General features: G+C 36.4%; 1 protein-coding gene across 9 annotated transcripts in view; it reads left to right on the top strand.

Moving 5' to 3' along the window:
* PPP1R9A (protein phosphatase 1 regulatory subunit 9A) overlaps positions 1–12317 on the top strand; it is a 351250-nt gene that overhangs the window by 283716 nt on the left and 55217 nt on the right. For all 9 annotated transcript variants that reach the window (XM_055420445.2, XM_055420444.2, XM_055420449.2 and 6 more), the window contains 4 exons: positions 3115–3168; positions 5748–5977; positions 7483–7579; positions 8556–8727. In XM_055420445.2, coding sequence (XP_055276420.1) covers positions 3115–3168; positions 5748–5977; positions 7483–7579; positions 8556–8727 — 553 coding nt within the window. The remainder of the gene's footprint in view (positions 1–3114; positions 3169–5747; positions 5978–7482; positions 7580–8555; positions 8728–12317) is intronic.

The following is a 12317-nucleotide window of genomic DNA, read 5'->3' on the forward strand; positions in this document are numbered from 1 at the left end:
ATGCCTCAGTGTTTCCATGATGATCAAATGAAAAGTGTATCCAAAACTGTTCCGATGAGGTAGAGAGGAAGGGAGGAACAGAGTAGGTGGGGTCAGACCTGGGATAATTTCTTCACCACCACCTCAGGGTTCCATGATGATCAATTGAAAAGTGTGTCCCAAAGCTGGTTCAGAGGAGGTGCAGAAGGAAGGGAGGAACAGAGTAGGTGGGGTCAGACCTGGGATAATTTCTTCACCACCACCTCAGGGTTCCATGATGATTAAATGAAAAGTGTGTCCCAAAGCTGGTTCAGAGGAGGTGCAGAAGGAAGGGAGGAATGGAGTAGGTGCAGTCAGACCTGGGATCATTTCCTCTCCACCACCTGCTTCTGCTGGGAACTTGAAGAGCCCGTGTAACTTCTCTGAGCCTCTTTCCCTGTCTGAACAGTGAGGTTAACCGTGCCTGTCCTACCTCCCTCACAGATGCATTTGCAGTGAGGAAGGAGGAGATAACAAAAGGCAAAGGATGCTACAAATGTAAGAAATTTAGGGCTAGCGGAAAGGACTGTGGACTGGAATTTATAAAACCTGGCTTTGATACTTATTAGCTCTGCAACTTAAGCTACTAAAACACAGTTTCTTCCTATATAAAATGAAAAAGTTCAGTTAGTTTATTTTTAATGCTTTTCCTTTTAATAGTGGTGGATTTCTAGACATTCTGTTAAGGTACATGCAGGATTAAAATAATTACTTAATAATTACATATCTATCATTTTAGGCTGTATGAGTATTAGGGAAGTCTTGCACTAAAACTTTTGTCCATCTTCTGAATAATGTCTGAATTTACAGACTTCATTCTGCTTTCCTCTAGCTAAAGGACTGGGCTGTACTAACACTCTAAGGTTTTATCAGTGTTCTCACCTCACTGCTTTATGAGTTCAGTTCTCTTCTGTCATCTGTTTCGGTGAGATGGGAGGGGTAGGATAACTGAAAATCAGCTTGGCTGCTTCACAGTTTCCCCTTGGTTTGTCCCATACGTCACTTGATTAATGCGTATGCATTCCTAGGGATGAAAATGCTGACGTGGGATAAGAGTTTCTCCACTCTGCAACCATGACAATCATCTCCAGGGTCTTCCTTTCGTAAAACATCACACCTGTAGTACTTGCTGAGGCTGTGGTCTTCTTCCCATCCAGCCCTCTCATTTTTCATATTGGAAACTGGGGCCCATATTGGAAACAGAGCTGTAGCTTGCTACAGAAAACGGTGATTTGAACAAAGAAAATCCAAAGTCCTAACACGCTGTATTGCAGTGTAGTTGGTTACCATACAGGGAGCTAACCGCTGAGAAAATAAAATACGGCACTTCCTGATAGTTGCGGCGTTCATCATAAAATCTGTTCCTGATTTCTTGCTACTCTTCAACTAGAACTAGAGGAGTTGGTTTTATTTCAGGTGCAACATTTTACAGCATTTAGGACTTTTAACTAAGAAGCAGAGTTGGAGTAATCGTATTTTAGTCCTTCAGATCATCCTTTCTTAGTCTTGGCTGACTAAGAGTACTTCCCCTTCTCCAGACTGTGGAGTGCAGAAGCCCCTGGGAAGGGTGAGGGTGAAAGGAGCCCCAGCCGCACAGGCAAGACTGCAAGAGTGACCACTCCCGAAAGCAGGAGAGCAAAATGAGTGAGCGGGGCAGAATCGGACGCAGCAGTTTAAAGATCACCCCACAGGATCAGGAGCTTTGTAGCCTGAAAGCATCACGGAGAGGCGCATTTTATAAGGAACGTGGGACTGACTCTCCGTTTCTGGACTCTTATTCATCAGCATCTAACCCTGGATTCTAACTTCTCTCCCTCTTCATCCTTCCCATACGCCCCTAGTGGTCAGGCAAAAACCAAGGCAGTTAAGATTACAAACCAGAGAGAAAGCTGAGGTTTATGAGGTGGTGTGATCTCCAAAGGTTTACATTTCTGTCTTTTCAGTAGCTGTCTTTCTGATAAGAAAACCTTAGACTTATTTGATTACAGTAATATGGGAAGATTACAATCCCTCTGTACAACCCTAAATTCAGAATGCTCTGAAAAGATTATTTTGAAATGATTTTGTGGCAGACGGTAGTAAATCTGACCAAAATTGACAGGCTACTATTTACAGTCTTTATGTACCTTACTTAGTCACAATATTCACATGTTTGGTGGCAAAGATATTCATGTATTTGATTATAGAGCACCTCCACAGACCCTGCTGTGGGCAGTCAGCAATTTATGGAAAATGCATCTTACTAAGTTTCTGAAATTGGAAGAACTCTGAATTCCAAAAACATCTGACTCCAAGCATTTTTGAAGAGTGATTTTCAACCTAAAAATTGTTTTCCATAAATTTTGGTTGTTTTTTTTTTTTAATTCCTTAAAGAATGATTGTTTCCTTCCTTTTTCTTCCTTTACAAAGAAAGCAAAGTGGGGGGAAGGGAGAAGCAAAACAAATCTAAATGGTGGCTCTAGAGGGAATCAACCGTAGCTGAAGCTTTGGAGGGTCCAGGCCCTCAGTAGGAGTAAATGACTTAAAGGACAGACATCTAGATCTGTACTTTTACTTGCAATGTGTAAAAGAAATTACACATCTTGTCGCGGACCTGCATCGTCCTCTTCTCCAGCTCTGCAGCCGCAGCCCAAGCTGTAAAAGAGCTGCTAAGCTAAAATGCCTGCGACTCGCGGAACCAGAGCGCCGCCTTCCTTCCAGATTTGGAATCGAAGCTTCCCACTGGCCGTCTGCCTGCTGAAGCTGTTCAGTCCTCAAGACTGCAAGGAAACAATTCCTTGACACTCAAATCACAAAGGAAGAGCTGCAAGGAGGGCAGGAAAATGTGTTTCCTTCTCTTTGGTCCCTGAGCAATTAAATTCATAACCTAATCTGATGTTAGGGAGTGTGGAGCATAAACCCTGTGTTTAATTAGTTCTCACCTAGAGAGTCATTTTACACACCAGACATTTTAATTTAGAACCTGCTGCACTGGAGCACTTTTCTAGCCCTTCAGCTATATAATAAGGTATTCTGCCAGCTGCTGAGGCTTTAAAAATGTAGAAAAATATAGATACGCTTAGTTCAGATTTTTTTTCCTTTCTTTTCCATTTTCAGTTGCAAATCAAACATGCAGTTACAGAAGCAGAGATTCAAAAATTGAAGACCAAGGTAAGCATCAATACATGGTGTTTGAATTGTACTTTCTAAACTTCAGATGCTATGAATAAATTCAACCCAAGCACTAAATGCTTTGTTTCTGTACATTAGAAAGAACACAAATGTGAGAGATTCATTCGTTCCCACTGTTAGTGGAAAAACCTAACAGTGCACACCCTTAGGGGGTCAGCACCCCTCAGTGAAAATAGCATGGTATTTTTAAATTACATATTTACATATTTGCATCTATGTGGCCAGTTCCCTCTGAACTGTCTCAAGAAGTAAATGTTTATAATAGTTCAAGCATTCAAACTACATTTTGACCACTAATCCTTAAGCACAAGCTGTTATAATGTATCTGTTTCTCTTTTATTTTAAATAAATGTAATCATTTTATTTAGTTTTAGCTTACCAGAAATAATGTATTTTTATTAACATAGCACATTAATTAGGTTTCATAAAGAAAAATTCAAATTTCTAGTAATTAAATATTATGAAGTTTAATTAATATATGAATAATTTATTTTAGGTGCCAGATGCTACCAGAATTGTTTAGACAAGTTTAGTTCACGTCATTTAAATTTGTGGGAAAACCAGGTCTTAATAAAAGGAGTATGTATTTTTAGTTTATATATGAAATAATACAAAATTCAAAAGGGCATTTTTAATTGGTAAATTATAAGGTAAGTTTCAGTTTCTTGAACTGTGTCTAGTTTTATCAAATATGTAGTCTCAAAGATTTTAAAATATCTTTTGAATTACTTTAAAAACACAGTTATGTTTATTTTTTTATGGCCTTCTAATAATTGAGACATATTCTTCCCACACCCCTAATAGTCTGTTTCCCTGTTCACATTATATACACTTGTTTTGTTTTTTCCATGTGTTTTAAATGGAGATAAATTAGCAAGGCTATTTTGGGTAAATGGTATTTTCAGCTAATAACTCTGTAGCTCTTTAGTCAAAACATGTCTATACATCATTCATGGTTTCAACCAAGCTCTGTGAATAATAATTTTTAAATTAGTAGAGGTTGGTAAATAACTTGAACACAAAACACTACTTAATAAAAGGTTCAGGTAAAAACCCAGTCCTGTTTTAAATTGCTATCATTTCTTGGCATAGAATGGAAGAATAGAAGATTTTTAATTGTTGGTTACAGTAGGGGAAAAAGATTGCCCTCTGATTGCAAGTGCTTTAACAAGGCTTATGTGTTAGGTATTTAATTTAGAAAAATCTATAAATGAGTATTTTATATTTTTTCAAAATTATATTGGCTGTGCCAACATTCTATTACCTATGCTAATATCCACAGATTAACTTGGTTTACTGTTACTCTTTATATCCATGTTGATAATAGAATTCCTAATTTTGAAATGTTTTTGACTACTTTCTTACTTTGCAATCTGTTATGCCAATGTATTTAGTTTAAAATACATATAAAAACATGTATATTTCCATTTGCTGAATGCTGTGTGGTTTTGGAATGTTTTAGAGTTTGAAAATTGATATTAATAGCTTATAATGACTCTGCATCCTTTTAAGCTTTAACGGAGGCATGTGAAATGGATGTAGCATTAGTGTAAAGGTTAGATGGTTATTGTGAATAAATGACCTGTGATCCCTTACCTAAGAGATCAGTCTTGAATTTCTGTAGAAATGAAGTATTTGGACCAGCGTCTTATCTGTTCCTAAACTTTCCTGAAAGCAGAAACCAGAGGAAGCTGCCTTTCTTTTCCATTGGAGAGATTTAAATTAATTCAGGAATAATTTATATTTTTACTTACACTGTCATTTATACTTTTATGCAAATTGGCATTTATCAGGCTCTAGAAACTCAGAACAATGTCAGCAAAATAATGAGCTACAGACTATTTTCATGAGTCAGTTGAAATAAAGTGTGTGATAATATCATCAAAAGGGATTAAGACAAAGTAAAAGTAACTTTTATCAGATTATTATCCCCAAGGAGCTTTTCCAAGCATGCTGATGTGTTATATCACAGTTCTCTTATAAATATAGCAATTTAGTCTTAGAAGACTTCAGTTACTTGTCCAAGGTTTAAAGGCCAGCGTTGGCAGAGCTGGAGTTCAAATCTAAGCTGTATGACTCCGGGGTCCACCTCTTAATCATTGGCCATACTGTGCTCTGCCACTCTCCTACGGCTTGCCTCTCCCCACTCCTCTTTTAGTTAACATTTTACATATAATTATATGTTTTAAAAACAACTCTAAAAGAAAGCATGTTGAAGTTCACTGGATAGAATCAGTCAAATTCTAAAATATTTTTTACTGCTCAGAGAATTTCATACACTGCGTGGTATGCTGGAAAGATCCTGGGAGTTGGAAACAGATCCATCTTTTATCGTTTATCAGATGTGTGACCTTGGACAACCATTTCGCTTGCCAAGGCTTCCATTTTATAATCTCTATAATAATGAAAATCATACTTGCTCTTCTCATTTCAATGTGTTTCATGATTTGAGTATACGTAATAATGGAATTTATTCTAAAATACGCTATAAAAGTATGAGAGATTTTTGTTACAAAAGTACCCAGAAGTATCCTTGCTTTGATATTTGCTTTGTCTAGCTGCAAGCTGCAGAAAATGAGAAAGTGAGGTGGGAACTAGAAAAAACCCAACTTCAACAGAATATAGAAGAGAATAAAGAAAGAATGATGAAGTTGGAGAGCTACTGGATTGAGGCCCAAACATTATGCCACACAGTGAACGAGCACCTCAAAGAGACTCAAAGCCAGTATCAGGCCTTGGAAAAGAAATACAACAAGGCAAAGAAACTGATCAAGGATTTTCAACAAAAGTAAGCAGCTTCTAGTGATGTAACTATTTTTGTGTGCATCTGAAGAAGGCTTATATCCAGTAATTTTGTAGTATCTAGTGGAAAAGAAAAGATGACCTCAGAGTCATCCCTTTAAGGAGCATACTTAAAATAATAAATAGACATTAAGTTTTAGAAATCTCTTAACATCAGTGTTTCATGTGAGATTTTATTTTGTTTCTTCTATAATTTTTTGGCAGCCTCCTGTTTTGTTCTTGTTTTTGCTGTTAGTTAATCATTTATTGTAACTGTTAAAGCATTTGAACCTCTGTCCTTTTGAAACATATGTAATTTAGAGGCAAGAAGCCAAGTTGAAATCATGCAGAATGACTGTTGGATATAGTGTGTACAAAGCAGCAACTGGAGCCTTGATGAGGCTGCTTCTGTTTCTGTTCTTAGAATCAGTTTTAACTTCAGAATTTTCCCACTGCAGATAGTGAAAGTATTGACTGACAAGACCCCTTGCCCTGTTACTTTCCTTTCCTTGTGAGAGAATCACAAGGGCCTTGGTTCACTACACTGAGAGACCATCACCACACTTGGCTTTTAAATTTCAACACCTATTTTCAAGCTAATGCTGCTTTGCTTCCATCTGTTGGATCTTGGTGTAATTTCAGGGAGACCAGGAAGATTTTTACCATATTTTTTCATCAGTTACTTAGAAAGTAACTCCAGTATTAGAAAGTAACTCCAGTATCCCTTCTGGTCTTGCCTGTCAAGCCTTAAGAGCTAAGTATACATGTAAGATTCATGGCATCTGTTATTTCCTATCATGGAAATAATGGTTTTAATGTTGAAAAGGTATTGCTATTAAAAGTATATTAAAAAGGAAGCAGTTGTTCTTACGACTGTGAATTCAATACATCTCTATTTTAATTCTTATTAAAAGTATCCCTCTTATTTCATGTAATGATTTTATAATAAATTCTACCAAATTTGCAGATTGCATTCCAAACTCTCAAATGGAGATATTCTCCTTGTCCTCATGATATCCTCAGATGTGTAGTGACAGCTTCTCCTCCGTGTTTCTGACCCATTCAGCCCCCTCTGTGGTCATTTCTAGGAAGCAGTCTTATAATAATTATCTTTTTAAAACTCTTAACATCCATTCCATCAGTTTACTAGGTAAATGACTATAAATGTGGAATTATTTCTACTGAACATGTAATTATCTCCACTAAATTACCAAGGTGGGTCATTAGTTCAGCAGCTTCTATCTAAATATGAACAGGTGCTCCAGAATCAGGAGCTACAAATGAAAATCTCAGTAAGCAGAATCAAAGCATTTTTATTTACTTTGTATATCTTTAAAACATTTTATTTGCTTTCATTACAAGATACTTTTCCTCTGTGAGTGAGTTTTTTTTATTTAAATAGCTGTCTAGTTACTTATTTCACTGTGTGGCGCATTACTTCAGATAAGAATTTTTATATTTCCTCATTTATTGAGTATTTGATGCACTGAGATCTATTATTTTCTCCTTAAGAGAACTTGATTTCATCAAAAGACAGGAAGCAGAAAGAAAAAAAATAGAAGATTTGGAAAAAGCTCATCTCGTGGAAGTTCAAGGCTTGCAAGTACGGGTGAGTCACGTGCACAAGGCCACTGGATAGAATAGTCAGACAAGACTTAACTGGAAAAGACACCAGCACCCCTGCGCTCATGTCAGAGCGGTGCACCACAGACAGCTGAGACAACCTAAAGGTCTGTCCGCAGATGAATGGATAAAGAAGATATGGTGCATTTACACAATGGAATAGTACTCAACCTTTAAAAAGAATGAAATAATGCCATTCACAGCAACATGGATGGACCTAGAAATTCTCATACTAAGCAAAACAAGTCAGAAAGACAAAGACAAAAACCATATGATATCACTTATATGTGGAATCTAAAGTACTACCAAAATGAACATATCTATGAAATAAAAAAAAGACTTGCAGACATAGAGAATAGGCTTACGGTTGCTAAGGGGAGGCGATGAAAAGACTGGGAGTTTGGGATTATGCATAGGTTGGATAAGCAGCAAGGTCTTACTGTATAGCACAGGGAGCTATAACAATATTCTGTGATAAATCATAGAATATGAAAGAAAGATAAATCATGGAATTTATCTTTGTGACCCCATACACTGTAGCCCACCAGATTCCTCTCTCCATGGGATTTTCCAGGCAAGAATACTGGATTGGGTTGCCATTTCCTTCATAATGGGATTTTCCTGACCCAGAGATAAAACCTGAGTCTCCTACATTGCAGGTGGATTCTTTGCCAACTGAGCCACCAGGGAAGCCCATGATAAATCATAGTGGAAAAGAATATATATATACACACACGTGTGTGCATGTATATATACATACATACATATATATATATATATATATATATATATAAAACTGAGTCACTTTGCTTTACAGAAGAATTTAACACAATATTGTAAATCAACTATATTTTAATAAAATTTTTTAAAAAAGAATAATAGGGTAGTTTTGCCTAGTGCTTAGAGAAGAGTGCTGCTTTATGGTTTCATGAGTGTATTTTTTTTTTCTCTCTCTCTCTTAGATTAGAGATTTGGAAGCTGAGGTGTTCAGGCTACTGAAGCAAAATGGGACTCAAGTTAACAACAACAACAACATCTTTGAGAGAAGGACATCTCTTGGTGAGGTCTCTAAAGGAGATACCTTGGAGAACTTGGATATCAAGCAAACATCTTGTCAAGATGGCCTAAGTCAAGGTTTGTTCAACCTAACCATAAAAATGGTTTTTAACAACTATAAAATTTGGCCTTACATTCTTCTTTGTTTTACTCAGAGATTTAAAAGGTGAAAAACCTTTCCTGCTTTGGGAAAGAAGAAAGGGTTATCAAAATAGTAACCTATCATTTTGCTCTTGTTTTATCAAAAATAAATCTTTGAAGTAAAAAAACAACAAAATTTCAAGTTTGACAACCAGACATTAATTTTAAACCACGTAACTTGATAGGCTTAATGAACTGCCTGAAACTGATAGTTTATAATCTAGGGTGAGATACACTGCTTAGGGATTATGACTTTTTAGTCCCTGGAATGAAGATCCTTTTCATAACATCAGAAGGCTGACTACCCACTTCCATCATTTAGAATTCATTGAGTTAAGTTCTGTATAGTTTTCTGTTTTTACCTTGATGACTTGTATATATGTCTCATTCTTTCCTGTCAAAGACCAAGTCAGACCAAAACACTGGAAACATTTTCTATTAATAATGGAAATATTAATAAAGGAAATGGTCTTTGTTCATATACCAACCATAAATGAATCACTTGTTTTCTTCCCCCAACGCACCTGTACGTTGCATGTATAAGAATGTGAATGCTTTAATATGTGTAGTATATTTATAAATTTAAAAATGTGTTAAGAATTTATGAAGATGAATACATAGGAAGACATAAAACTTTCAATTTCATCTCTTTAAAATTTCTGCCTAGTGGATGTTAGAAAAAGTGAAAATAAAAGAATGTCATACAGTAGCATTGTCATGAAGGGACTGACAACTCACAAGCAGTGGTTTGACATGCAGTAAAACAGATCACTTATGAGCTGTGTAATTCTTTGTTGCTCTTTCACACATATTAAAATGTCTCCAATGAGATTTTCCTGACAAGAAAGTGTTTATATCATATCATTAACTTTCAGAACTAAACTCTTAGCTGTTAAAAATGAAAAGTATTGGAAATTTTCATTTAAAATTGAAGTAATTTCATTTAAATTTTCATTTAAAATTGAAGATATTTGAGTCTCTTCACTAAGTTTACATCCTTTTGCTGTGTTTTCCCTTACTATGATATAATCTGTAAATAATACCGCCCAGTGGTTAAAGAAAAGTGTTTAGCACCAACATTACCACTAACTGAAGAAGTGTGTGACCTTCAAGAAGTGTGTGACTTTAGGAAGGTCATTCAACTTCTCTAGGCTGTTTTTTTTTTTACTATGCATAATATAAAAATAGCAACTCTTCTTTCTTCTCCCCCCTAAACCGTGTTTGAGATGAAAAAAAGAAATTTTATTAGAGCATTATAGAGTTACAATTTTTATATCTGGAACTCTGTAAGCTGATTTTCTTAAAAAATGGAAATCAAATCATTATGTTTTTCCCCACTTTTTTGAATATTTTAATTCTTCAGATTCACTGTAGTTTTTATAATAAATATATATTCCTGCTGTGTCATACACAAAATATTATCAGTAACCAGTGATTTTGCAACGTCTGATTCATTTCTTTTAGTTCAGAAATCAGTATCTTGTCAAGCATATAATTAACAGTATTTATTAAATTATGCGACTACAGGAGATCACCATACTTTATTGTTAGTATGTTGATTTGGATCAAAACCTTACGTTTCTCCAGAACCCTTTTTCTTCTATTCTGCACCCTCCATTTTGCCACATAATTATCAGTTTCCCTAGCAACACTGTCGGTTCACGGTGAAGTGCAGAGACTACTAATTCTTCCTGAAACCAACTCGTGCTTGTGCAGTAGAGGTGGAATCAGTCATCTCAGACATTAGTAGCATACATATCAAACGGTCCTCTTCCAGTTTTGCTGCCGAGGACAGTCAGTGATAAATCTCCTTGAATTTCAATTGCTTGATCACATAAACTAAAATGGCTTGGTCAGTAGCTAGATAGGAATGCTCTGGAAAGCACTTTTCTAAATTGATCCTTTGCTTCTGTTGCTAGGGAACGCTGAAGTCGAGGTTTAGGAAAGGAGGTAAAGCAGCGGACCAAACACAGGTCATTTGGCATTTAATTACCATCCCCACCCCCAAGCACACACCTTTTTGCACCAGGATAGATACAGCAGTGGAGATCGGTTCTGCTAATTTTCACCCTTGAGGTGCGGGGCTTTGTCTCCTCATCTCCTGTAGACTGTCCAGCTCATATTTGTTTTCTAAGCACTGGAGTCTTACTGATAGAATGAGTGGTTTAGCATCTTTTTGGGTCTGAGTCAGCTCAGTGAAGCAAAAGGATTATCAATTACAGGTCAGTGAAAAACCGTGTTGGAATGAAGTAGTGAAAGAAAAGGAAAGCAAGGGTGAAGGAGGCAGAAGAGTAAGAGGGGGAAAGAAAGAGCATGAGGGCAGTCACTTGTTCTCAGGAACTCATCCTCTTAGGAGCAAGCTTCCCAACTGTGAATGGATTAATTGTGTGACTCTCTTATTAAATTATGGTACATATGTAGAGTGATAAAACCATTTTTCAAATCATGCAAAAACTTACCACAGTTAAATTTCTATTCAAACATCATACATATGGCTTTTTCTATAAACTAAGCCTACTGAAATATCTCATTAAAATGTGGACATATTGGGAATTTCCTGGCAGTTCAGTGGTTAGGACTCTGCACGCTCACTGACGAGGGTCCCAGGTTCAACCCCTGGTCTGGGAACTAAGCTTCCCACAAGCTGCACCATATAGCAAAAAAAAAAAAAAAGTTGGCAGATTATATATACAAACATATTATTTAATACAGTTTGATACTTTTTTTCTTAAAGTACATAAAGCAAGTATAACAGTTTTTTGTTTTTGTTTTTTTCACCAAGAGATAAAACAGACTCTAAATCACTTCTAGTTTACACCAGTATGCCTGTCAGATATTAGTTTACATGTTTCAGAATGTGAAAAATGACAGTTTTGTCCACTGCCATGTTTCATGTTTGTAATTTCTTAGTGACTGAGTAATTCTGGTCTATATAAGAGTTCTCTAGCTTGTATCCAAAGGCCCTGAAGTGGAGAGAAATGTTTGTGGTCACCCAGATGTTCAAGTCAGGATTAGAAAAAGAGCAGAGAACAGGCTTGTTAGAGAGATCCTGGTAGAAGAAAGAGTTGTAGTTGTAGTTTGATTAAATTCCCTTAAAAAAACTCACTCAAACAACATGCTTTTACTGAGCCTCCAGGTATTCCAGATGAGGCAGGTGAAGGTTTTGGTTGGTTTAGTTGCTAAGTTGTGTCCAACTCTTATAACCCCATGATTCCTCTGTCCATGAACTTCTCCAAGCAAAAATGCAGGAGTAGGTTGCCATTTCTTTCTCCTCAGGGATCAAACCCAGGTCTCCTGCATTGCAGGTGGATTCTTTAATTACTGAGCCACCAGGGAAGGGTTTGGTATGAAATGAATAGATAATATGAACATTTTAAGAGATAGAGAGGGAGGTTGAAGATGGGAAAAAAGTGAATAAAATTAGAATAATTTTTCCTGATTCAGAAACTTTATGTTAAAGGTGGGACCTTACGTTCAAGGTGTGTCATAGGGTATTTTTGGAGTAAAAGTAGGCTTTGGATGCGTGA

The sequence above is a fragment of the Moschus berezovskii genome, chromosome 3 (assembly GCF_049115385.1).
Source record: "Moschus berezovskii isolate FMDL1 chromosome 3, NW_MosBer_1.0, whole genome shotgun sequence".
NCBI lineage: Eukaryota > Metazoa > Chordata > Mammalia > Artiodactyla > Moschidae > Moschus > Moschus berezovskii.